This window comes from Oncorhynchus mykiss, chromosome 18 (genome assembly GCF_057628025.1).
Source record: "Oncorhynchus mykiss isolate SJ-2025 chromosome 18, ASM5762802v1, whole genome shotgun sequence".
Taxonomy (NCBI): domain Eukaryota; kingdom Metazoa; phylum Chordata; class Actinopteri; order Salmoniformes; family Salmonidae; genus Oncorhynchus; species Oncorhynchus mykiss.
Window position 1 is genome coordinate 24,041,048 of NC_143039.1, and position 27,554 is coordinate 24,068,601.

The 27,554-nt window shown below is 44.2% G+C and overlaps 1 protein-coding gene across 5 annotated transcripts; it reads left to right on the top strand.

The window, feature by feature from the left end:
* The first annotated feature begins 608 nt into the window (after nt 1-608).
* On the top strand, nt 609-20,835 carry LOC110495674 (importin subunit alpha-4). Of its 5 annotated transcripts, none has more exons than XM_090207890.1 (16): nt 609-754; nt 7,501-7,545; nt 9,117-9,206; nt 9,344-9,373; nt 9,471-9,619; nt 11,582-11,667; nt 11,969-12,061; nt 12,160-12,329; nt 13,115-13,159; nt 13,257-13,388; nt 15,683-15,811; nt 16,039-16,143; nt 16,263-16,334; nt 16,483-16,645; nt 16,791-16,885; nt 18,814-20,835. In XM_090207890.1, the coding sequence occupies exons 2-16, from the start codon at nt 7,504-7,506 to the stop codon at nt 18,910-18,912; spliced, it is 1,500 nt and encodes a 499-aa protein (XP_090064016.1). In that variant the 5' UTR covers nt 609-754; nt 7,501-7,503; the 3' UTR covers nt 18,913-20,835. The 5 variants fall into 5 exon arrangements, 3 of the variants coding, with proteins under 3 accessions (XP_090064016.1, XP_021426715.1, XP_021426716.1); XR_016488342.1 differs by lacking the exon at nt 609-754 and adding an exon at nt 4,833-5,130 and having other exon boundaries at nt 15,995-16,143; XR_016488343.1 differs by lacking the exon at nt 609-754 and adding an exon at nt 4,833-5,130 and having other exon boundaries at nt 11,975-12,061; nt 15,995-16,143.
* Nucleotides 20,836-27,554: the final 6,719 nt, after the last annotated feature.

The window sequence follows — 27,554 nt, forward strand, 5'->3', positions numbered from 1 at the left end:
TAGCCAGGGGCATACTCCAACACTCAGACATAATTTACAAGCAACGCATTTGTGTTTAGTGAGTCCGCCAGATCAGAGGCAGTAGGGATAACCAGGGATTTTCTCTTGGTAATTATGTGAATTTGACCATTCTTGTCAAAATGTAAGAATACTTTTGGGTGTCAGGGAAAATGTATGGAGTTAAAAGTACATTATTATCTTAAGTAATGTAGTGAAGTAAAAGTTTCCATAAATATAAATAGTAAAGTACAGATACCGAAAAAAACGACTAAAGTAGTACTTTCAAGTGTTTTTACTTAAGTACTTTAAACCACTGCTGAAGACTATAGTCATCACTTAACCGAACTTCGAAATGCGACTTCTCTCCCCGAGGAGCACGTCTTTGGAAGAGGGATCGCCGATTATGGTTTTATAGAGATGGGGGGTGGTGGTTGCGCTCTGTCTATATATATAAAGTCGATGGAGGATGCATTGATCTGTGTATTATCTCTTGTCTCGGCTGAGGTCAAGTGATCTCCCTTTTTTCTTCAAATGCCTTCGCCCCGCCTCCCTCGCAAAACTAGCGCTATGGGGTAGCTTATAAATAGGCTACTACAGTAGTAACAAAAGAATAGAACTTCCTTGAAGCGTGATGACCGGCTGGTTAAACTCACTGGAATATTATGTTTCAATCCGCGGCTTCCTGTGCACATTGGGAAGAGTCTAGACGGAATCATTGGCTATAGGCTACCGTCTCCAGGTGTCATACGCGCAGGTAAGTAGCACGATGTCTACTCATGTATTCTCACTCAGTTGGTCTGTAACATTTTTTTCGTCAAGTCGGTGTGTGACAGTTGTTGTGACCGTTATTCTCACTCAGTCGGTCTGTAACATTTTTTTAATCAAGTCGGTGGGTGCAGTTGTTGTTATGATCGCAGTGTGTGTTCCTCACTAAATACATTGTTTGAAATAGCCTACCTTAAAATATTATTACATTTCATAAATGGCAATTATACTATAGCCTGTACACTTCCTTATTTGTATTTGATTAACAGATACATACTAATATGTGATGTGGAGGGTCGACTGTTTACAATAACAATGACCTCGTGTAACAGACAGTAGACTCAGCCACTAGAGAAAAACAACTTTTGAGGCATCAACAACTAGATCAATTTAAAAACGGGTAAAAAAAACAAAAAAAAACGGGTTACATCATCAACCGTAACCAATAAGAGGCGGGACTTCCGTTTCAGTTGCGGTGGAGTTCTCCACATCAACTTTATGATTTGAAACTGTTATTTAGATGGAAATACACTAAGTTGACAAAAAAAATGTTATAATTAAAAACGAATTATCCAAAATTAATATAAGCATTCAAAAGTATGAACTGTACTTAAAAAAAAAGGTATGATCTTAGTTGTACTGGGAAACTTGATGTAAAGAAGTGAAATGTTATATCATTATGTGAATGTGTCTAAATACCATATAAAATACCAAATTATAAAATGTTTCATTTGATCCCCAATTACTAATTTTAATCTAATCTGAGTCTTTTGAAAAAAATACTACAATAATTATTGTCATCAACTAATCAAAAGATCTATTCTTACGGGTAAATTATATATGATTAGATACATTCACGTTAGGCCTCAACACTTTTTGGTCAATAAAAAAAAAAAAAAGATTGACTGGTACTCCTAAAACGTCTCAGGTATGTAGAGACATTAACCAAGTATTAGCACATTGAATAAGAGCTTTCTAAGTGGTCTCCAATTTGTAGGTGTTACAACTGACCCTGTGCATACTACCACTTGTGCCATAAAGGCCCATACCTCATGGCAGGAGATACAGCATTCTGTTATTGTTCCATGACCATACTATCCCAACCTCATTGGCTTTTCTTGTCTTGTTTCAGATAGAGGAGAACTCTAGCCATCCTTCATACCCAGCTGATGGGTATGTGTGAATGTGTTAGTGTAGATGTGTCAGACCTTGCAGTGCTGAAGCAGCACAGAATGGTTTGTGGGTAATACAGGGATACAGGCTGTACTGTGCTGTTGCAGTAACGCCTGGAGAAACATGGAAAAAAGGATTGGAAGAGTGAAAGCAATACACAAATAGTTCCATCTGCTAGGCTATGTCCTGGAGGGCCACGGTGTATGCAGGCTTTTGTCACAACCCAGCTCTAACACACCTGATTCAACTAATTGTGGTTTAAGACCACAACCAATTACATCAAGTGTGCCGGAGCACAAGCCTGCATACACCGTGGCCCTCCAGGTCCAGAGTTGCCCAACCTGTGCTTATACCCACCCTATCCCCTCAGACCTATGATAAGTGTCTAAGGCAAGGGCTTGAGAGTTCAGCCTGGGTACAAGAGAGGATGGCTGTGGTGTTATGTGCATGTCTGTGACAACGTGAGCGAAGCCTGGACATCCGAGGCTTGTGACCGCCATTCTGTGACTGGCTGCCTTGCTGTAGCAGCACGTAAATATTGGAGTTCACCACTGCTGAAGCCTCCAGTATTGACGGTGCTGTTGAAGCAAAGCATTGCCGTTCGACATCAGTCTATAGGCTACCTGGAATTGAACAAATAGTTTTAAAAAAATGTTTTAATGTTTTATTTGTATTCTTGATCAAATACATTCTCAATTCTATTTCAATTTAGAGAATTGTACTTTTGGAAATATACTTTAGGACACAGGAAATTGATGTCAAATAAAATATACTGTATAAATGGAGACTAATGGTGAGGTGAAGTATATTGACATTATGGCCCTCAACATTATTATCCTTTGTCGCCATCTGCTGGTCAATCCAGTCTGACTCTCAGAGAATGGATCCATCTCAATAGTCTGAAATCCACTGATTTCTCACTTCCCCCCTGCTGCTCCGCCAATGGACAATCCCTCAGGGACATTCTACCTGCCCCAATGGACATTTGCCCTGCCCCCACCCCCCAATGGACATGTATTAGTGTTACAGTTGTAAATATGTGTATGTTTTAATTATTATTTGTATTGTTTCATTCACTTCTCTTTTTGACCTGCACTGTCGGAGCTTAAGAATTTCACTGTACCCTGCAATTACATCTGCAACTCTGTGCATGTGACTAATAAACTCATCATACAGTATGGAGCCCTTGAGGAATTGGCCAATGGGAGACACTGAGATGGGTATAATAGTGTAACTTCCCTACACCTGGCAGAGAAGTCATCCCTGGCTAGTTGGTCAGTCCCATATTGGAACACCATGTCGTGGTGAGAGGGTCTCTGGACCGATACAGGATGAGGTGTGCTGGAGTTCTAAGGCAGGTGTGGGAAATTCCCATTCAGATTTGGATGTTCCACGAAAATGGATATCCTTGTCGCCAAAGCCTCCAGAGATTTGTTGTTGGAGCAGAATATTTGGAAGAATCTGTGTTTCCTGGACAGAGAAGCGCAATTCTAGAACCTCAACTCTGGATCGATGGATGTTCCTCTCAACCGAAAGTGCCAATGGATACAAACCATAGAACTGTGCTTCTTGAGCCAAGCCATTGTAGTCAGAGAATTCTGCTGGCAAGGTAATTTGACCTGTCCTCATATAATCTAGGATGTATTTAAAGAAAGTCCAATCTCTATCTACAAAAACTTGTCCACTGATAACTTTTAAATCTGTATCTTTGCCATCCAGGATCCTAGCTATTCTTGAGTCTTGGTGTCTTCTGAGAGTTGACAGAGTAGTGGTGAATTTTTGACCTCCATTATTGAATGATATTAGGTCCTGGGCACTCATGTTTAGATGACTGACAGTTTAAATCATTGCAGACAAGAATGGGTCTAAGGAGAGGAGTGGTATTCAGTGAACATATCCTGGCAACACCAACCCGTAAACAAAACAAATCTCATGCTAGGTGAGTGCAGTCACATAACTTCAGTTGGAGAGGCTGGTGACAGTACAGAATGTTACCACTAGGGGCTAATATGAGCCACAAATTGAGATTGATCATTGAGCCCCAATGGAGTAAATTGAGTAATAAAACACAGGAGGTTGGAGGCACCTTAATTGGGGAGGACGGGCTCGTGGTAATGGCTGGAGCGGAATGGTATCAAATACATGGTTACCATGTGTTTGATTCCATTCAATTCATTCCGTTACAACCATAATTATGAGCTGTCCTCCCCTCAGCAACCTCAGGTGGTACTAAAGTTACTAAATGGAGTACAGTGAGGTTGGCCCCCCAGGTGGATGGTTTGGCTCCAGACAGTAGACATTGGTCTAAAGTTACATCTACATTCATTCAACATGGGATTAGCATTATTACTTTTTTGTTGCATTGTTTTTTAAAAATGTTTTAGCTTTGTGTCTGTTTTATTCAGACTACCCCCCTGTCTGCTTAGTTCAGTAAATGACAGTGAGTGGCACTTAATCTGCACTAATCTGAAAAAACAGGAGGGGTAATATGTGAGAATATGTTTCTGTAGTCTCCCCAAGTTCAATATGATAATGTTTATTTAGTTGTAGGTAATAAATTAAAGCAATGCTAAACAACAAAATGTAGTAGTGATTTGATTTGTTTTTTTGTTCACATATTAGTGTAGCGACATTTGTGTGGATTAACAGTAAAGTCAATTCCTTTTTTGTTTAATTTGTGAAGCATTGATCTTCAGTGATTCTTCATAATGAAGTCCTTCCTCCCTTTGGGCTCAAATCCAACCTATCTGTCAACAACAGCAAGCAATCAGTGTAAAGTAGCCAGGCATAGTTGATTTAGCAAATCGTTTGGTAATAATGTAGAGTATCTTCATTGGAGACTAAAAAAACACTGGATATATTGCAACAATTTAAAGGTATCAACTAGTTACATTGCGCAACTATGTTGCAAGGAAGTCGGTTACACCAGGGGATGCACACATACTAGCCATAGGTCCTCCTCCCCCAATTGACAGGATTCCGTGGCTCCTCCTTGACGAGATTATCCCATCGCGGTGTATCACGTCTGGCCAGCCACCCTTCGGCAAAACAGCAGTACGTTTTCTCTTTTCCCACCGGAGCTTCAAGTGCAGGACTAGCTAAACATCCCGAACACAGACAGCCATGGCAGAAAACGCCGACTTGGATAACCACCGAATTAAGAGCTTCAAAAACAAGGGGCGCGATGTCGAGGTGAGAATCTAACTAGGCTAACGTTAGCTGGCTGGCTAACTAGCCGTTAGCAACGAGTGCTTGCGAACACTCGGGGTTTACCTAGCTCTCAATTCGGTTTGGTTGCTGCAGTATTCATTGTCAGTCATTGTTGAAGTTTTCTTGTTCTATAATGTGTCGCCGATTATGATATCATCCACATTCACTAACTAGCTAAAGTTTATCATGCGGAGCGGGCGCGGCTTTCGCAAGGCCTGCTAGCTAGCCAGGAAAGTTGCTAACTCTGTGCTTGCTAGCAGCTAGCTAGGTTGTGATATTTTTTTAAATTTACTCTTGGCATCAACTAAACTAAATTAAAGTAATAGTTATAATTGGTAAACGGCACCAGACAACTAACTATCGTGATGTTGGTCATGGGCATGACATTTGATATTTCGAGTTGGCAAGTCAGTCACTGTAACTTAACTGAGCTAGATACGCTTACCAGCTAACCAAACCAGCTAATTATAGCTAGTTGTATGTGTCAAAATGGGCGGATGATGCACATTAACTGTTACAAAACAACTAGCACAACTCAACTTCTACGGCTGCAACAGTTGAGATACGGCGTTATTAATCAGTTTATAATAATATACCCAGCTAACTAACTCATACGTGAATGAACAGCTTGCAATTCAATATCCCAGTGATCGCAGGGTGGGTGTTCAACAAACAGTGAGTTAGAGCAGTTGCACCATAAACACCATAGCACATCTGCAACTAAAGCTAATGATGCTACTGTCACCATGCTGATTCAATACACATCCCGAGTGGCGCAGCGGTCTAAGGCACTGCATCTCAGTGCTAGAGGCGTCACGACAGACCCTGCTTCGAATCCAGGCTGTCTCACAACCTGCCGTATTTGCACGATTGGCCCAGCGTCGTCCGGGTTTGGCCCGGGTAGGCAGTCTCTGTAAATAAGAATTTGTTCTTAACCGACTTGCCTACTTAAATAAAGGAACAATTGAAACCCAGTACTCGATGATTAGGGCCACACATTTAATTCAAAGGGACATGCCATTTCCTTTGTATCTGTATAGATCACACATCCTTAACACAAATATTCCACTTTTGGGTCTACATAACATGTTGACTATCCCATATTCTTATGTATTAGAAACACAGTAATCTCGGATGGAGGGCATGATGGATTAGTGTCCATCTGGTATGTTCTATATTGAGCAGAGAGGAAACAGAAGTGCGGCATGGTTGTTTTGGGGCCAAGTGCCAGTGTGACTTGCACATGTCTGACGACCCACCAGCCCCGCCGACAATCTTGCAGCAGCTAAGCCAAGAATACGAGATGGATCACTTGTTGTCAGAGACGAAAGGCCTTGTCCAGATACAGCCCCTATCCTTTAGGCACAGTAACCTATCAGATCTATAGAAGTGCCCCAGGGCAACACACTCACCCTGCTCCTATGGTGCTGAATTCTACTGCATCAGAGGACACACACAGCATCTTCAGTGAGATTTAGGCTGTGTTTAGACTTCAAGGAATGTTAAAATCTGTAGCTTACAGAAAATGTATCCCTTTCACAAGTTCTGACCTACACCACCACAGAGGGCCACAGTGACTGCCGTGTATGACGTTGTTACAATACAATAATAATCCCAACATATAACAGGATACTCCACAATCAACATTGGCTATGCAGAATAAGTAGTATTCAAATGTAAAGAAAGGTTGAAGACCTCTGGTGTGTTCTCCAGGAGCTGAGGCAGTCTTCCCTCTCACAGGAAGTCGCCCTCTTGTCCCAGCATGGAATGAGTGTCCTAGAGAAATGCCTGGAATTCCATAGATTTGATCGATCGTTGTTGAGTTTCAGAGGTCTCTGACTTCCTCCTCCCAGCTGGCCAGCTGAGCCACTCTCAGGCTTTCTCTCATGGCTGATTCACTATCCTCCCTAAACACAGTTCCCACAAAAGGCAGTGTTGACCAAACATTGTGTTCCGTCTTCAATAGATGGAGTGTTTCAAACACATACGGAACCACATCAGATTTTTACTGCGCCCTTGAGTTAGGGTGTCAGGGCTTTTGCCAGAAGCAGCGGGTCACACCTTTGAGTTGGTGGATAAATGTAAACAGAATCATTGCTTGCATGAGGGAGGTTACACAGCGTTAGTAATATGAACCAGGATGCCCCGACTGGCAATCAAGTTAACATGATCCTCTGCCGCCTGTTGCCAACATGCAGCAGTACACTTGTAATCTAAAGCCCAGTCTGTAAACAAAATGGAGCCAGTTCCAATTGACTAACATTGCATGTGGTTTGTTTGAGTGTATGGGCTGTCTTTTTAATGCTCCAGTAGTTAGGCTCATCTCTGACTGTTCTCCTCTCTCTCTTACAGACTATGCGAAGACATCGCAATGAAGTGACAGTGGAGCTGAGAAAGGTGAGCCTCAGCATCTCAATTGACTGTTTATAGTTGTCGCATCTAATGAACTAACCCATTAGCCTACTTCTGCTCCTCCCCACACTGAAATTAGAAAGGCTAAATCTCCACACTATCCTCTTGAGTTTCACCCTTCACCTCTCCCACCCTACCACACCTCTCTGGTCTCTGTTTGTGTCCTGGCCCACTCCACATATGACATTCCAGTGCTGCAGTGTCTGTCATGTACCTCTTATTTAGGTATGTGTGGCACAACAGACAGGCACTGTCATTTTAATTGATACATGCAGGCCCTTTTTCCAGCTTGTTAAGTCTCTCTGGGATGTGGATGTTAGGTGGAAGCAGGGTTATAGAATTAATTCATCTTTATTTTGATGGGAAATGTTGCAGTTTCTGTTTATCAAATTGGCCGAGCAGCCTGGTCCACCCCCTGCCCCTTATGGGCTGCTCTGTCTGCTGAGTCCTTTTGTTTCTAAGTAGGTGTGTGTGAGGAAACTACCCCCCTTCTTATGCTCAGGTTGTTGTTGAAGAGTCAGGATGCCTTTGCTGTATTTAGGTCATCCCTCTCTCGCTCTCCCACCCTGTCAGAGAGGCCAGACTGGTCTTACCCCTCAGCCTTGGGGAGGGTTTCCCTCTCCTGGCCTGCAGAAGCGCAGAGCTCTGGCCAGGGGCCATTAAGTAGGTTCATCAGACACACAGGCTTGTCTTGGATGTATGACTCTATAGCAGCTGCTCTGGGTAGAACCATGACTTTTAGAGGGGATGGTGCCAAACTGAACTTAGATCAGCATCTGGGGGGGGACTTCATTCCACTGGAATATGACTCTGAGCTAGAGCTGAGATGATATAATTAAAATGATTGACACCGACCATACCGGTCACTTATTGAAGGCATTTAGCTGATATCGTTCATTGCGATAAGAAGCCTATATTAGAGAAAAGAGAAGTTTGAAATCAAATACATTTGCTAAAATGGGTGATTTGAGAAAATGTACAAGCATCATACTAGTAGTTTAAAGGATCATTTTAAACTGTGGTGCACATCAATGTTCCAAACCTATCATTATTGCATCAATTCAAACAATTTAGCGCGGTATGGATTTTTGTCCATATCGCCCAGCTCTACTCTGAGCCCTTGGTCTTTGCACTAAGGCCCCAACGTGTCCTCTGAATGCGGCTTGCAGAAGTGTTTCAGGAAGTCTGAGCTGACCAGCAGTTTTGTAGAAACATATCCAGTAGGCCTGTATGATTTGACGACAAGTGAGAGAACTTCAGTTTTTTTCTGCTAAAAAGCCAGGTCCTACCCTTACAGAAGAGCAAACCACTAATGTAGGATGAGTGACACAGCAGTTCTCTCACATAGCAGTATGTGTGCTGCAGAAGAGAACCGTCTGTGCAGAGATGGTTGCATTCCTCCCTCATGCTATCTGCCACTAACATCACTGGGAGGTTATGGGAGAAGTCTTAGCCTGTAGGAGTCAAGCAGGGAATCTATTCCCTCGCTGTGTGGGTGAATGTTTCCAATAGCATTCACTCCTATATTCCTTCTATATCCCCCCCCCCCCCCCCAGAACAAACGAGATGAGCACCTTCTGAAGAAGAGGAACGTTCCACAGGAGGAGAGCCTGGAAGACTCAGACATAGACTCTGACTTCAAAGGGGTGAGTCAGTCCTCATTTTCTCTCACACTATGGCTTCAAGTTCAGGAATGATAGGAAAATGTTTCCTAGCTCTAACCTTGCAACATGTAAACGCGTAGCTACAGCAAATCTCACAACTCTAGTTTTTTGTTTTGCAGCAAAATGTAACACTGGAAGCCATCTTACAGGTAAGCCTGCATTCTGTCAGTGTTGTTGAGACCCATCCCGTACATACACCTTGAGCTGTTGGCGCTAACCCCGTGTTCTCGCTCTCCTTCCTGTCAGAATGCTGTCAGTGACAACGGACTCATCCAGCTCAGTGCCGTGCAGGCAGCCAGAAAACTCCTGTCCAGTGACAGAAACCCCCCCATCGACGACTTGATTAAGTCTGGCATCCTGCCCATCCTGGTCAAATGCCTGGAGAGGGACGACAAGTAAGTCTGCTTTATGGGGGGGAGGAAGAGACTGTATGGGTCACCTTTGCCCTGGAAGAGTAATTGAAAGATGGTGGTAAATTGCCCCTGTGGTAATTCTGTGTGATGCCCCCTTTCAAAAGTCGGAGAAGGGCAAAAGGAGAGGAGAGTGAATGAGTGGGTAGACTAGCCCCGTATGTGTCAGACTGCTCTCTCTCCATTGTCTCTCTCTACATTCTCTGTCATGCTCTGGGGATACTGGTGTGCCCTCCCTCTCCTCCGCATGGCTGGGCTGATGTGAACACTGTAGCAGGCTGCAGACACACAGACGGATAGGAGAGAAAGTGTGTGTTCCGCTCTGCTGCACTAGCACTGCCCCACAGCTGACAGCTCTGTCTCTTCAGTGGTGGGGATGGGGAGCGATTAGGGGGGACTCCCCTGGAGGGAGGGGGGGGAGGTGTTTTGTGTAAACAGGAGGGTGGGGGAGGTTGGGTGATGGAGGCAGGAGTGTGAGGAGACGCAGAGAGAGAGATTGATAGATATACACCCACATACACTACCGTTCAGAAGTTTGAGGTCACTTAGAAATGTCCTTGTTTTGAAAGAAAGCAAAAAAAAATGGTCCCTTAAAATAACATCAAATTGATCAGAATTACAGTGTGGACATTGTTAGTGTTGTAAATGACTATTGTAGCTGGAAACGGCTGATTTTTAATGGAATATCTACATAGGTGTGCAGAGGCCCATTATCAGCAATCATCACTCCTGTCTTCCAATGGCACGTTGTGTTAGCTAAACTTGGATTATCATTTTAAAAGGCTAATTGATCATTCAAAAACCCTTTTGCAATTATGTTAGCACAGCTGAAAACTGTTCTGATTAAAGAAGCAATGAAATTGGCCTTCTTTATACTAGTTGAGTATCTGGAGCAACAGCATTTGTGGGTTTGATTACAGGCTCAAAATGTCCAGAAACAAATTACTTTCTTCTGAAACTCGTCAGTATTCTTGTTCTGAGTAATGAAGGCTATTCCATGTGAGAAATCGGCAAGAAACTGAAGATCTCGTACAACACTGTGTTCTACTCACTTCACAGAACAGTACAAACGGCCTCTAACCAGAATAGAAAGGAGTGGGAGGCCCTGATGCACAACTGAGCAAGAGGACAAGTGCATTCGTGTCTAGTTTGAGAAACGGACGCCTCACAAGTCCCTCAACTGGCAGCTTCATTAAATAGTACCTGCAAAACACCAGTTTCAATGTCAACAGTGAAGAGGTGACTCTGGGATGCTGGCCTTCTAGGCAGAATTGCAAAGAAAAAGCCATATCTCAGACTGGCCAATAAAAAGTAGAAGATTAAGATGGGCAAAAGAACACAGACACTGAACAGAGGAACTCTGCCTAGAAGGCCAGCATCCCGGAGTCGCCTCCTCACTGTTGGTGTTGAGACTATTGTTTTGCGGGTACTATTTAAAGAATCTGCCAGTTGATGACTTGTGAGGCATCTCTTTCTCAAACTAGACACTCCAATGGACTTGTCCTCTTGCTCAGTGGTGCACTGGGGCCTCCTACTCCTTTCTATTCTGGTTAGAGGCAGTTTGCGCTAACAACCTGCCATTGGAACACAAGAGTGATGGTTGGTGATAATGGGCCTCTGTACACCTATGTAGACATTCCATTAAAAATGATCCTTCTCCAGCTACAATAGTAATTTACAACATTAATGTCTACACTGTATTTCAGATCAATTTGAGTTTATTTTAATGGACAAAAATGTTGATTTTCTTTCAAAAACAAGGTGTATATAGGAGCCACAGAAGACCACATTAGACCGAGGTGGGGGTTAGTGGTGATGCAGGTTGATATGGATTGTTGATCAGTAGCCATGTGCTGTTGATGGGCTTATTGGTCGTGTTTTGTTATCTGGGGACAGCTTCTGTTTGTCTCTTCAGGCTAGGCTCATTTACTCTCTCCTCTTCCCCAGTCCCTCTCTCCAGTTTGAGGCTGCCTGGGCGTTGACCAACATAGCATCAGGGACGTCACAACAGACTCAAGCTGTTGTCAAATCTAGTAAGTAGTTTCTAGTTCTTCTGTGGCCCAGTTTCAAACTGACCCATCAGGCATACATAATGGACCGGTCTATATGAGCCAACCTATCCATCTGGTTCCTGGTATAGAAACACCTGTTCTCAACTGTCTTCCCCATCTCTCTGTCTCTTGTCTGCCAGACCCTCACTCTACCTCTGTCTAACTTATGTCTCTTTCTCTACCTCTAACTGATGGATCTCTCTACCTCTGTCAACTGATGTCTCTGTCTCTCTCTGTTGTCTACAACGTTGTCTAACATATGGGTCTGCCTTTCTCTCTACATGTCCAGATGCTGTGCCTCTATTTCTGCGGCTGCTACAATCTCCTCACCAGAACGTATGTGAACAGGCCGTGTGGGCGCTAGGCAACATCATTGGTGAGTGATGGCTCGCACACATGCATACACACACACACACACACACACACACACTGGCCGATGCCAGTCAATGACACACCTGTGTTCTTCCCGTGCAGGCGATGGACCGCAGTGCAGGGATTACGTAATCTCCCTGGGCGTGGTCAAGCCCCTGCTGTCATTTATTAACCCCTCCATCCCCATCACCTTCCTCCGCAACGTCACCTGGGTCATCGTCAACCTCTGCCGCAACAAGGACCCACCGCCCCCCATGGAGACAGTACAGGAGGTAAGACAGAAAGAGGTGTGTGTGAGACCCAGCACAGTCATTCAATCGAACTGGATTTCATTGATATCCATCTTGTCTCATCGCTGCAACGGGCTCGGGAGAGGAGAAGGTCGAGTCATGCGTCTTCCGAAACATGACCCGCCAAACAGCGCTTCTTAACACCTGCCCGCTTAACCAGGAAGCCAGCTGCACCAATGTGTTGGAGGAAACACTGTTCAACTGACGACTGAAGTCAGCCTGCAGGCACCCGGCCCGCCACGAGTCGCTTTAGCGCGATGATCCAAGTAAAGCCCCCCCGGCCAAACCCTCCCCTAACCCAGATGACACTGGGCCATTTGTAAGGCAGGGACTCCTGGTCACGGCCGGTTGTGACACAGCCTGGAATCGAACCCGGGTCTGTAGTGACACCTCAAGCACTGCGATGCAGTGCCTTAGACTGCTGCACCACTCAGAGGCCAATCTGACTGAATTATGATCTTCACATAGACGTTTGTCGTCAATATTAGCTGAACCCTTTTCCCAACAGCTCTGGCTGTGTTCCATGTGTTTGGCTTTGAGGACAATCAGACGATGGGGGGGTTTGATTAGGGAAAGTGGTCTGGGACTTTGGGTGCTGCCTAGCATTCTGCTTCCCTGTTCCCAACCATCTAGCCTGGTCCTGGAGGTCTGCAGTGTCTGCCTGCTGAAACAGAAGACACCCTGGGTCCTGTCTGTTGATCTATAGTCGCTTCATTGTACACCTCCAATCATTATGCCTGACTCTCTCTCCTCTCTACCTCTTCCAGATTCTACCTGCTCTCTGTGTATTGATATACCACACTGATATAAATGTAAGTATCACCCTACTATCACAACAGCAAAGCTAGTTGCTTTGCCATTCCCTATGGAAATTCCCTGGTTCTAACGCCGTCCTCTCTCTGTGGTCAGATCCTAGTGGATACAGTGTGGGCCTTGTCCTATCTCACAGATGGAGGGAACGAACAGATCCAGATGGTCATCGACTCGGGGGTTGTCCCCTTCCTCGTCCCCCTGCTCAGCCATCAAGAGGTCAAAGTTCAGGTATGTCTGCTTCCTTTCCCCTGATTGGAAGTAGAATTAGGGCTGTTACGGTGACTGTATTGCCGCCACATCAGTGGTCATGAGTCATGTCCACAGTCAAATGCCACGTGACTGTTTAGTCAGGGTAACTAGGCTTCTATAGCTCTGATGCTGCTGCTGTTCTTTAGTAGCCTACCAAACTTGCTAACTACCTGAATGCAAATGTATTTGAAAATCTAATCAAACACTTCATGAGAGCTCATGTTGCGCAACATTTTAATAGGCTATGCAATTGCGTGAGAGAACAGTGATGGCTTCTATTAAAAAGAGGAGGATCCCATCAGCTTTCTATGGGCTAGGCCTACTATATTTATTTCTCAACTTTCCTAATATTAAGCACATTGCTTCTCTTTCTAACAGGAGTATAGCTTACCTGGCTGGCATGAAAATAAACCATAGCGTCCTCCATTCACTATATAAGTGCATAGATCGCATTATTTTTCCCACCCTTCACCTGTTCTGAGACAGCATCAAATCAAGAATAGTCTGATGGGTGACAATATTAGCCTATCGTTTGTGAGTGATGTATTATCACTTGTGAATGATGCCCAGTGTGTGCAGTAAGACAAACGCTGCATGCTTTTTTTGCCCAACTTTTTCCAATCACCTCATGTAGCCTAGCCCATAGGCCTATATGTTTTGATAAGGTTTGTATCACGACTAAAGTGGCCAAATAACTTCTTAAAATGGAGCACATGAATCCACTTTTCAACCGGTGTAGTGCCTAACTGGCATACATAGGTGGCGCTTGAGTTTCAAGTTTGATGAATTACATTTTCACCCTAGAAATGCACCTTATTTAATATTAAAACATTACATGCAGACTCGCATTTACGTTCACTTTGAGAACAGTGTTTCCCTGCTAATTGATTGAATTTTGGAACATTCATGCTTATAAGCCTACTGCCGTGTGCGCATTGCTGCACTTATGTGATGAAATAGCCTAATAGTTGATCAACATTTTAAGATAAATGCCCTGATCTGTTGCATCAGCCTCATTTTGATGCGAGTGGTTGTATTAATTTGGGCTTTATCGTATTCCACAACAGGCCCAGAGTATGTTTAGAATAATTATTTATTCCACAGAAGGACAAGCGGACCAACAGAATAGGTACATTTTTGTACTATGGGGGATAGTAGATTGACATAGGCTAGTTCTTTTGCTGTTCGTTAGGTCTACTCATCTTGTTGGCTGATGAAAAGTAGGCTAAATGTGGACGGTTCTAACATAAAGCCGAAGCGCGCAGTTGCGTCAATGATGTGTTGGTCTTCACTTGTAGCCTACTTCTTAGCTGAGATGCCTGTGAGAAGGACCTGATCACGTGACAGGCATATCTTTTTTTTTAGGGGATTAAGGCCACACAAGGGGATGCCACTGGGAAATTTGAGGCCCGTTGAGAATATTATCAAGTGCTTGTCAACTTGTGAATGAGAGACTGATGGTGTGCAGCCTGCACCAGAAACAGTGCTCATGCCATTCATGAGACTTTATTCAAATCATCAGTCGCATCATGCGGCCTTGTGTTTTCATTTTTAATGCATTCTATCTCCCAACGTTGGTGTATTAACTAAAGTTGCATACATAACTAAATTAAACATATAGGAGTACCTGTTTTTTTTTTATTATTGCCCAACACAGAATAGCCGCATTTGCAAACAACTTAAATTGTTTGGAGAAAATATCCTTTATTTAATTTAGCTATGTTCAATTGTGTTCTTCATACTATAAAATAATGCTTGTCTGCTAAACTAGTGTAGCCCACAGTCATGTCATATGGCATAGCCAGATCAGGACCTATCATAAGGACAACTCAGAATATGCCATTATGTTCTTCTGAAATAGACTACATTTTCTTCATATCATGTTTCTTTAGAGCTGTCTAAAATAAATAGTGGATTTATTGTGAGGGTGTAGGCTATATTACATGGACTTATTAGATGTTCTAAAGGTCTGCATCGGTGACTTGTAGTCTGTGTGGAAGCCAGGAGATGCTAAACGTGTTTATGTTAAATAACGGTCAATTACCGTGTGATTGACAGTTTATTTGCTTGACAATCACCGGCTGACAATTTCATGACCGTCACATCCCTAAGTAGGATGAAGTCGCCCCTACTCTGATCTAAGATCCGTTTCCAGTTTTCCCTCTAATGGTTGAGGTTAGGCTTGTGGGAAGGGTAATATACCTGGAACTTACTGTATGGAATGTGTGACTTCCGGTGATGTCATTAACCACATATGATGTCATATCCTGTAGACTGCAGCTCTGAGGGCAGTGGGTAACATTGTGACGGGGACAGACGAGCAGACGCAGGTGGTGCTCAACTGTGACGTCCTCTCGCACTTCCCCAACCTGCTCACACACCCCAAGGAGAAGATCAACAAGGTAACAGGCACACTTTTAGATGCTATTGGTGGCATATGTTTGTTTTGCTGTAATTAAGTCCTGTAGCGTTGAAATGGGATGGACCCCAGTGTTGTTTATTTCCAACAGTATCTATACCTCTGTGTAACGGTCTCAGTCGTACTCATGTGGTCCATGGTGTGCGTGTCTGTGGGTTTCTCTCAGCTGAATGGCTTCCTGTGTGTGTGTGTATCCCTCCCGCCCACTAGGAGGCCGTGTGGTTCCTGTCCAACATCACAGCAGGCAACCAGCAGCAGGTGCAGGCCGTCATCGACGCTGGCCTGCTGCCCATGATCATCCACCAGCTGGCTAAGGTGAGTCGCTGAGCCCTTATGTAGCCCAACGAAGCATTATGTAGCCCCTATGTCCTTGTGGAGGTCTGTAAGGAGCACTACCCTAACCACTGACAACCTCTCTCTGTGTTTGTCTGCAGGGAGACTTTGGCACACAGAAGGAGGCAGCCTGGGCCATCAGCAACTTGACAATAAGTGGAAGAAAAGATCAGGTATGTTCTACCAGGGCTGTTTCCATCAATACCCAATCCATACAGCGTTGCGTTTTGTATGGTCCTGATTGGCTGGTTAAGTTTACCCATCTGTAGGCAAAGCACGGCCCCGATAGGCTAATCTGCTATGTTCTACCCGACCCTATAGGTGGAGTACCTGGTGCAGCAGAATGTGGTTCCTCCGTTCTGCAGCCTGCTGTCTGTGAAGGACTCCCAGGTGGTTCAGGTGGTCCTAGACGGCCTCAAGAACGTCCTCATCATGGCCGGGGAAGAGGCCAGCACCATCGCTGAGATCATAGAGGAGTGTGGAGGTCAGTGTGTGGGTTAGAGGGGGGAGTGCTTGTGTGTCAGTTCACCATGTTGCCATTGTATGACAGTGTAGTGTTACTGTGAAACACACATTCTAGATTGATTCACTGTGATGGACTTTCATGCTAATTTCTCTCTGCCCATCAGGTCTAGAGAAGATCGAGAACCTTCAGCAGCATGAAAACGAGGACATCTACAAACTAGCCTTCGAGATCATCGACCAGTACTTCTCAGGAGATGATGTGAGTACCTCTGCTCTGACAGAAGCCCTACAAGTTTGCACACCGTTAGAACCCAGCGCTGTCCTGACAGTGCTGTGCTGGGTGTAGGATGTGTGCTACAGAAACGCAGGGCCTTTTTCCTCCACTTCCTCTGTCAATGGGGTAAGACGGAGGAATTGGCTATAGGCCTTGTTACATACAGTGCCTTGCGAAAGTATTCGGCCCCCTTGAACTTTGCGACCTTTTGCCACATTTCAGGCTTCAAACATAAAGATATAAAACTGTATTTTTTTGTGAAGAATCAACAACAAGTGCGACACAATCATGAAGTGGAACGACATTTATTGGATATTTCAAACTTTTTTAACAAATCAAAAACTGAAACATTGGGTGTGCAAAATTATTCAGCCCCCTTAAGTTAATACTTTGTAGCGCCACCTTTTGCTGCGATTACAGCTGTAAGTCGCTTGGGATATGTCTCTATCAGTTTTGCACATCAAGAGACTGACATTTTTTCCCATTCCTCCTTGCAAAACAGCTCGAGCTCAGTGAGGTTGGATGGAGAGCATTTGTGAACAGCAGTTTTCAGTTCTTTCCACAGATTCTCGATTGGATTCAGGTCTGGACTTTGACTTGGCCATTCTAACACCTGGATATGTTTATTTTTGAACCATTCCATTGTAGATTTTGCTTTATGTTTTGGATCATTGTCTTGTTGGAAGACAAATCTCCGTCCCAGTCTCAGGTCTTTTGCAGACTCCATCAGGTTTTCTTCCAGAATGGTCCTGTATTTAGCTCCATCCATCTTCCCATCAATTTTAACCATCTTCCCTGTCCCTGCTGAAGAAAAGCAGGCCCAAACCATGATGCTGCCACCACCATGTTTGACAGTGGGGATGGTGTGTTCAGCTGTGTTGCTTTTACGCCAAACATAACGTTTTGCATTGTTGCCAAAAAGTTCAATTTTGGTTTCATCTGACCAGAGCACCTTCTTCCACATGTTTGGTGTGTCTCCCAGGTGGCTTGTGGAAAAACTTTAAACTACACTTTTTATGGATATCTTTAAGAAATGGCTTTCTTCTTGCCACTCTTCCATAAAGGCCAGATTTGTGCAATATACAACTGATTGTTGTCTTATGGACAGAGTCTCCCACCTCAGCTGTAGATCTCTGCAGTTCATCCAGAGTGATCATGGGCCTCTTGGCTGCATCTCTGATCAGTCTTCTCCTTGTATGAGCTGAACGTTTAGAGGGACGGCCAGGTCTTGGTAGATTTGCAGTGATCTGATACTCCTTCCATTTCAATATTATCGCTTGCACAGTGCTCCTTGGGATGTTTAAAGCTTGGGAAATATTTTTGTATCCAAATCCGGCTTTAAACTTCTTCACAACAGTATCTCGGACCTGCCTGGTGTGTTCCTTGTTCTTCATGATGCTCTCTGCGCTTTTGACGGACCTCTGAGACTATCACAGTGCAGGTGCATTCATACGGAGACTTGATTACACACAGGTGGATTGTATTTATCATCATTAGTCATTTAGGTCAACATTGGATCATTCAGAGATCCTCACTGAACTTCTGGAGAGAGTTTGCTGCACTGAAAGTAAAGGGGCTGAATAATTTTGCACGCCCAATTTTTCAGTTTTTGATTTGTTAAAAAAGTTTGAAATATCCAATAAATGTCGTTCCACTTCATGATTGTGTCCCACTTGTTGTTGATTCTTCACAAAAAAATACAGTTTTATATCTTTATGTTTGAAGCCTGAAATGTGGCAAAAGGTCGCAAAGTTCAAGGGGGCCGAATACTTTCGCAAGGCACTGTAATTCTATATAAAATCTAATGAAATGTTTTATGTTTTCTGTAGTGACAGTGAATCTAGTCTCCACTCTGTGTGTTTGTTCATCTATGGCACCACCCTGATCCATTTATTTTCTTCCTTTCTTTTTAGATTGATGAGGATCCCAGTTTGATCCCCGAAGCCACTCAGGGCGGAACCTTCAACTTTGACCCCGCCACCAACCTGCAAGCAAAGGAGTTCAAGTTTTAAAGGCAAACGTCCACCTAGTAGGTCTAACTCTAGCTGCTCTGAACCCTCCAGTCACCTCCTTCCCAACATCAATCACTGACTCACTAACAACAACAGTTCAAGCACTGAAGGAAGGATCATTGTTATCCATCTCTTTTCAAGCATCTCACAGCGATGCTTATAAATGTTCCAGAAAGAGAAAACGCCTCGTCCGTCATTCCTGCAGTTGCCAAAAAGTTGCTATTATCCTCTTACTCAGACACGTTCACACACACATACACCCTGAAGAGACTGAAGTCATCTGTGTGCATGGACCAATGATCTTGTTCCACCAATCGTCATATCAGCAAAGAAGAGGAATGGTCTCATTTAAAGGCGTGCTCTTCTCTGGAGTCTGGGATCAGAGCACGTTGGACACAGCGACTGAAGACACTCAACCTCCGAGTTAATTGACTCTTGAGGAGTACGGACAGCATCTAGGCCGTCCTTTGTTAAACATTCTAATTGATGACCTCATCAAAGGGCTGTTAATTATTCAGTCCTCATTGAACTACAGTTTTTTTGGAACAGAACACTGAGAATGAATGCTCTCAAACCCCTTCTCAGAGGGTAGAGAAGTGAGCAGTCGACAAATTCCCATGTGGACTGAACAGATTTCAACAACCACCCACCACTATAATATTTTTCCTTTTAGTTGTGAAATCATCATGAAAAACAATGGATTTAAAGTACAAAAAATATATATTTAAAATTATGCAACAGGGAAATTCTGAAATTAATAACAAGGAAGACTTTGTAGCATTGATCTATGGATGGCTTGCTGGTGGAATGGTTTTTGGGTTGAGAGGAGGGGAATGGAGTTGAGCTGGAACCAAACACACCTCTCCTCAGAACCTTTAAACTGGGTTTTGGATCAGTCCCTCTTACCAGGTTCTATCCTCTGAACGAGAAACCCCTCAACAACGAATAAGCCTTAAAAACCAGGCTTCAACTGGGCGTTAACAAAAGACACATCTCCTCTTGCAGGGGAGACATATCGTCGGACATTGAATTTAATGACTCAATAATTTGAGGAAATATTTTGGAAAGATATATCGGTAGAGGGACAGAGAAAGACAATGTAACACTGATTTCATCTGTGTAGATTCCACATCTGCAGTTTCTATTCAGTCTTATGCACACTTCAGTCACCCCTCCCTCTGCTTACTGTGTGTGGAAAGCAATGTTTGCTTCGATAAGTCAAAGCTATGGTTGCATTGCAATGGTCCATTGACCATACAGTTGTTCTATATGCTACATCTAATTCTACAATTTAAGAGTATTTCCCCAACTGTCTGAAGTTTGGTCTGTACAAAGCAGCTGCATTTTGCCAGTCATCCATCGATCGGTTCACTTTGCGAGGCTGTAATGTTTTTACTGTTGAAAGATTAACAGGGAAGTTTTGTTTTTAAACGTGATCGATGACTTGATTGAAAATTCTCTTGTGAACTGGACTTGTGTGTGATTTCCCGCCAGCATTTATTTGTGAAGGGACCGGAAAAAAACAAATTACATTTGGACTAATGTAGTTATGTTTTGGCTGCTAACTACTGAGAAGGCATGGGGATTATTTCAGGGGAGCGGCCCACGCCTTTTTGGACTAGCCATTCACAACCGATGAACAAAGTCTAGCTGGTGTACAGTCATTGATCTAGATTCTAGAGACATAGAATGAGAGCCACTTTAAAGAATGGAATTTTTTGTCTTGTATCAAACTGATACAAGCTTATGCTTTTGGGCAAGATTTTTACTTGCTAACGAAACATGTATTAAATACGAAAAAGCAACAGATAGCATTTTGGCCTCTGTCTTACTTTTTATACATTTTAGAATCCATATCTCTTTAAGGTGGCTCAATGTTCCTTTCAACTCTTGTGCATATTAAAGAAAATGAGTTGAAATCCATTTTGCCTTTGTGTTTTTTCACTAGGTAAACTGAGAACCATGGCACGGTTTATTTGGATCCCCATTTTGTTTTTGCAGAAGAGGCAGCTACTCTTCCTGGGGTCTACAAAACTGATAGACAAGGACAGTCACACAAATGTATAATACCAGTGGTGGAAGAAGTACCCTATTGTCATACTTGAGTAAAAGTAAAGATACCTTTAATAGAAAATGACTCCGGTGAAGTGAAAGTCACCCAGTAAAATAATACTTGAGTAAAAGTCTAGGTTTTAAATGTACTTAAGTTTAAATCATTTCAAATTCCTTATATTGAGCAAACCAGAGCGCATTTTCTTTTTTTAGTTTACGGCTAGCCAGGGGCACACTCCAACACTCAGACAATTTAGAAATGAAATGAAGCATTTGTTTAGTGAGTCGGTCAGATCATAGGCATTAGGGGTGACTAGAGATGTTCTCTTGATAAGTGTGGGAAATTGACCATTTTCTGTCCTGCTAAGCATTCAAAATGTAATGGGTACTTTTGGGTGTCAGGATAAATGTATGGAGTAAAAAGTAAACATTTTTTTATGAATGTAGTGAAGTGCAGATACCCAAAAGTACTTTACACCACTGTAAAATACGATATACAAACAATATAAAAAGTTTGACTAGTCAAATATACTATGCTTTATTTATACTATTGTCAGTCGCTGTCCAATCTGCTGTCCAAGGTCCTGATTTCGGACCTCCTGGTTGATTCTACAATCGGCGTGGCAAGATGGTCGACTGACCGCTCTAACAATTTCTCAAAGGCGAAAGGCATGCGGCAGGTGGGAACATTCTAGCCAATGAGAGTGCAGAGACCCGTGTGAACTTGCACAACCGATTAAAAAAAAATCGTCGCAATGCCACGTGCAGGACACATCAGTGCACTCTTAATAACATAAGTATTATGAAACTTATATTTGATCAAAATGGCAATTCATTTATCTTCACTAGATTCAACACATTGCTGCCCCCCCCCCCCCCCCCCCCCATCCGACCGCCAGCCATGTACTTCTCACAGCGTGACACTGGGGCAGGGGGAAGACGACTACGGAATCTATTTGGTACAAGACCATAGAGAATGATAGAGGCCTCTAAGTGGCCCAAAATATATACACTCCTCAAAAAAATAAATGGAACACTAAAATAACACATCCTAGATCTGAATGAATGAAATATTCTTATTAAATAATTTCTTTACTTAGTTGAATGTGCTGATGACAAAATCACACAAATTATCAATAGAAATCAAATGTATCAACCCATGGAGGTCTGGATTTGGAGTCACACTCAAAATTAAAGTGGAAAACCACACTACAGGCTGATCCAACTTTGATGTAATGCCCAAGTCAAAATGAGGCTCAGTAGTGTGTGTGGCCTCCACGTGCCTGTATGACCTCCCTACAACGCCTGGGCATGCTCCTGGTGGTGGCGGATGGTCTCCTGAGGGATCTCCTACCAGACCTGGACTAAAGCATCCGCCAACTCCTGGACAGTCTGTGGTGCAACGTGGTGTTGGTGGATGGAGCGAGACATGATGTACCAGATGTGCTCAATTGGATTCGCGTCTGGGGAACGGGCGGGCCAGTCCTTAGCATCAATGCCTTCCTCTTGCAGGAACTGCTGACACACTCCAGCCACACAAGGTCCTGCATTAGGAGGAACCCAGGGCCAACCGCACCAGCATATGGTCTCACAAGGGGTCTGAGGATCTCATCTCGGTACCTAATGGCAGTCAGGCTACCTCTGGCGAGCACATGGAGGGCTGTGCGGCCCCCCCAAAGAAATGCCACCCCACACCATGACTGACCCACCGCCAAACCGGTCAGGCTGGAGGATGTTGCAGGCAGCAGAACGTTCTCCACGGCGTCTCCAGACTGTCACGCGCTCAGTGTGAACCTGCTTTCAACTGTGAAGAGCACAGGGCGCCAGTGGCGAATTTGCCAATCTTGGTGTTCTCTGGCAAATGCCAAACGTCCTGCACGGTGTTGGGATGTAAGCACAACCCCCACCTGTGGACGTTGGGCCCTCACCACCCTCATGGAGTCTGTTTCTGATCGTTTGAGCAGACACATGCACATTTGTGGCCTGCTGGAGGTCATTTTGCAGGGCTCTGGCAGTGCTCCTCCTGCTCCTCCTTGCACAAAGGCGGAGGTAGCGGTCTTGCTGCTGGGTTGTTGCCCTCCTACGGACTCCTCCACGTCTCCTGATGTACTGGCCTGTCTCCTGGTAACGCCTCCATGCTCTGGACACTACGCTGACAGACACAGCAAACCTCCTTGCCACAGCTCGCATTGATGTGCCATCCTGGATGAGCTGCACTACCTGAGCCACTTGTGTGGGTTGTAGACTCCGTCTCATGCTACCACTAGAGTGAAAGCTCCGCCAGCATTCAAAAGTGACCAAAACATCAGCCAGGAAGCATAGGAACTGAGAAGTGGTCTGTGGTCACCACCTGCAGAACCACTCCTTTATTGGGGGTGTCTTGCTAATTGCCTATAATTTCCACCTGTTTTCTATTCCATTTGCACAACAGCATGTGAAATTTATTGTCAATCAGTGTTGCTTCCTAAGTGGACAGTTTGATTTCACAGAAGTGTGATTGACTTGGAGTTACATTGTGTTGTTTAAGTGTTCCCTTTATTTTTTTGAGCAGTGTATTAGAATGGGAAGTGCCATTGAGGGCTTCCACCATTGTAATGAAGTCAACTGGGTGGGACTTCCAACTTCATTGAATGATCCCGCCTGGTGACTCTGTTAGCGTCATGTCCAACCGGGTCATCAGGACGCATCTGCCAATCATGAAGAAGAAAATATACTACTTCAAAATTGAGATTGACAGCATCGGCAGGGCAGGCAGACACTAATGTCACAGATACAAAGATGAGTCCTCTATCTAGCTTTATGGATGAGACGATAGTTGCAAGTTCAAAGAGTAATTTGCATGATTTGAGTCGAGTTTTCTGTGAAAAATGGTATCAGCGGCGTTTAAAGAAGCCCAATCTCTCTTTACTCCCGTGTCGGTTTATTCTCTGCTGGCCTGCGCCGCTCAGTTCGTTGTGGGTTACATCCTCGCGCAGATATGGGGACACAAATGCTCTGGAACTGATAGATGGTTGCTCGTGTGGCTTTTCTACCACGCAATTGTTCACATTACCTTGGTGAGTGTGTGATGTGAGTGAGAAGGCTTGGTGTACATGTTGCCACAGTTCCAACAAGTGACTTCAGACAATATTTTTGCTGAACTTTAAGTAGGCTACCTGTGCAATGTAAAAAAATGTTTTTTTTAAAAATGGATTAAACACTTTTTAAAAAATGTTTTAATCATGCAAAATATAAATTAAATTAAATGGTGCGTGTGTTTGAGATGTGCTTTGGAGCCTGGTTGTGGGGAGACATCTAGTGGACATAGTATTAAAATGAATAATATACAGGAATGGAGTATCCATCACTGGAGTACAGTGCTGGAGTAGAACAAAAACGTGCACCCTCTGGCCCTGGGGTCCCCCAGGAATATATTGAGATACTGCTCTGACAGTTATCCTGTCCATGTAGGGAAGGAGTATGGAAAGGCAGATGAGCGCTGGCTCCACTCTGACCCCACCATCGTCTCCTTGGAGCTGCTGATGGTGGTCCTGGATGGCATCCTGGCGTTGGTGCTTGTCTATGCCATCGTCAAGGACAAACACTACAGGTAGGAACACTGGTACTAAATATGCTTCATTGTCACGCTTTTCTCATGCTTTATGCCATTCATTTCTATATTGGTACCATATTTCTTTATAGAGAACACTAATTATTATATTCAGAATTGTCCCATTACACAAACAAGTGTTTACATCCCATTATCAAGTCACAATTTACATTTTTATAGGGTCTGTCTTCAGCATGTGATGTGTTGAATGACCTATTACCATATACATAGATGCATTTGGAAAGTATTCAGACCCCTTTTGTTACAGCCTTATTCTGTTTTCCCCTCAATCTACAAACAATACCCATAATGACAAAGCGAAAACAGGTCAAACATTTTTTTAAACATTTATTAAATATAAAAAGAAACCTTAAGGATTTTTTGCTATGAGACTCAAAATTTGGGGGGCTCTGGGGGTATCCTATTTCCATTGATCATCCTTGATGTTTCTACAACTTGATTGGAGTCCACTTGTGGTAAATTCAATAGATTGGGCATGATTTGGAAAGGCACACACCTGTCTATGTCCCACAGTTGGCAGTGCATGTCAGAGCAAAAACCAAGCCATGAGGTCAAAGGAATTGTCCGAAGAGCTCCGAGACAGGATTGTGTCAAGGTGACAGATCTGGGGAAGGGTACCAAACATTTTCTGCAGCATTGAAGGTTGCCAAGAACACAGTGGCCTCCATCATTCTTAAATGGAAGAAGTTTGGAACCACTAAGACTCTTCCTAAAGCTGTCCGCCCGTCCAAACTGAGCAATCAGGGGAGAGGGGCCTTGGTCGGGGAGGTGACCAAGAACCCGATGGTCACTCTGACAGAGCTCCAGAGTTCCTCTGTGGAGATGGGAAAACCTTCCAGAAGGAAAACAATCTCTTCAGCACTCCTCCAAATCAGGCCTTTATGGTAGAGTGGCCAGACGGAAGCCACTCCTCAGTAAATGGCACATGGCAGCCCGCTTGGAGAATGCCAAAAAGGGACCTTTTATTTATTTATTTCACCTTTATTTAACCTAAAGACGATCAGACCATGAGAAACAAGATTCTCTGGTCTGATGAAATCACTGAGGCTAGGTAACACGGTCACCACCGATAAATCCATGATTATCGAAAACTTCAATAAGCATTTCTCAACGGCTGGCCATGCCTTCCGCCTGGCTACTTCAACCTCGGCCAACAGCCCCGCCCCCCCCCGCTGCTCCTCGCCCAAGCCTCTCCAGGTTCTCCTTTACCCAAATCCAGATAGCAGATGTTCTGAAAGAGCTGCAAAACCTGGACCCATACAAATCAGCTGGGCTTGACAATCTGGACCCTCTATTTCTGAAACTATCCGCCACCATTGTCGCAACCCCTATTACCAGCCTGTTCAACCTCTCTTTCATATCGTCAGATCCCCAAGGATTGGAAAGCTGCCGCAGTCATCCCCCTCTTCAAAGGGGGAGACACCCTGGACCCTAACTGTTACAGACCTATATCCATCCTGCCCTGCCTATCTAAGGTCTTCGAAAGCCAAGTCAACAAACAGGTCACTGACCATCTCGAATCCCACTGTACCTTCTCCGCTGTGCAATCTGGTTTCCGAGCCGGTCACGGGTGCACCTCAGCCACACTCAAGGTACTAAACGATATCATAACCGCCATCGATAAAAGACAGTACTGTGCAGCCGTCTTCATCGACCTTGCCAAGGCTTTCGACTCTGTCAATCACCATATTCTTATCGGCAGACTCAGTAGCCTCGGTTTTTCGGATGACTGCCTTGCCTGGTTCACCAATTACTTTGCAGACAGAGTTCAGTGTGTCAAATCGGAGGGCATGCTGTCCGGTCCTCTGGCAGTCTCTATGGGGGTGCCACAGGGTTCAATTCTCGGGCCGACTCTTTTCTCTGTATATATCAATGATGTTGCTCTTGCTGCGGGCGATTCCCTGATCCACCTCTACGCAGACGACACCATTCTATATACTTTCGGCCCATCATTGGACACTGTGCTATCTAACCTCCAAACAAGCTTCAATGCCATACAACACTCCTTCCGTGGCCTCCGACTGCTCTTAAACGCTAGTAAAACCAAATGCATGCTTTTCAACCGATCGCTGCCTGCACCCGCATGCCCGCCTAGCATCACCACCCTGGATGGTTCCGACCTAGAATATGTGGACATCTATAAGTACCTAGGTGTCTGGCTAGACTGCAAACTCTCCTTCCAGACTCATATCAAACATCTCCAATCGAAAATCAAATCAAGAGTCGGCTTTCTATTCCGCCACAAAGCCTCCTTCACTCACGCCGCCAAGCTTACCCTAGTAAAACTGACTATCCTACCGATCCTCGACTTCGGCGATGTCATCTACAAAATGGCTTCCAACACTCTACTCAGCAAACTGGATGCAGTCTATCACAGTGCCATCCGTTTTGTCACTAAAGCACCTTATACCACCCACCACTGCGACTTGTATGCTCTAGTCGGCTGGCCCTCGCTACATATTCGTCGCCAGACCCACTGGCTCCAGGTCATCTACAAGTCCATGCTAGGTAAAGCTCCGCCTTATCTCAGCTCACTGGTCACGATGGCAACACCCATCCGTAGCACGCGCTCCAGCAGGTGTATCTCACTGATCATCCCTAAAGCCAACACCTCATTTGGCCGCCTTTCGTTCCAGTACTCTGCTGCCTGTGACTGGAACGAATTGCAAAAATCGCTGAAGTTGGAGACTTTTATCTCCCTCACCAACTTCAAACATCAGCTATCTGAGCAGCTAACCGATCGCTGCAGCTGTACATAGTCTATTGGTAAATAGCCCACCCATTTTCACCTACCTCATCCCCATACTGTTTTTATTTATTTATTTTTCTGCTCTTTTGCACACCAATATCTCTACCTGTACATGACCATCTGATCATTTATCACTCCAGTGTTAATCTGCAAAATTGTAATTATTCGCCTACCTCATGCCTTTTGCACACATTGTATATAGACTCCCCCTTTGTTTTCTACTGTGTTATT

What these genes read in the sequence shown, in the direction of transcription:
- LOC110495674 (XM_021571040.3), top strand. Translation starts at nt 5,062, where the DNA reads ATGGCAGAAAACGCCGACTTGGATAACCACCGAATTAAGAGCTTCAAA. An exon ending in TCAAGCTGTTGTCAAATCTA is followed by an intron (nt 11,668 to 11,968) that starts GTAAGTAGTTTC and finishes TTCTCTCTACAT; the next exon opens with GTCCAGATGCTGTGCCTCTA. An exon ending in TAAGTGGAAGAAAAGATCAG is followed by an intron (nt 16,335 to 16,482) that starts GTATGTTCTACC and finishes CCGACCCTATAG; the next exon opens with GTGGAGTACCTGGTGCAGCA.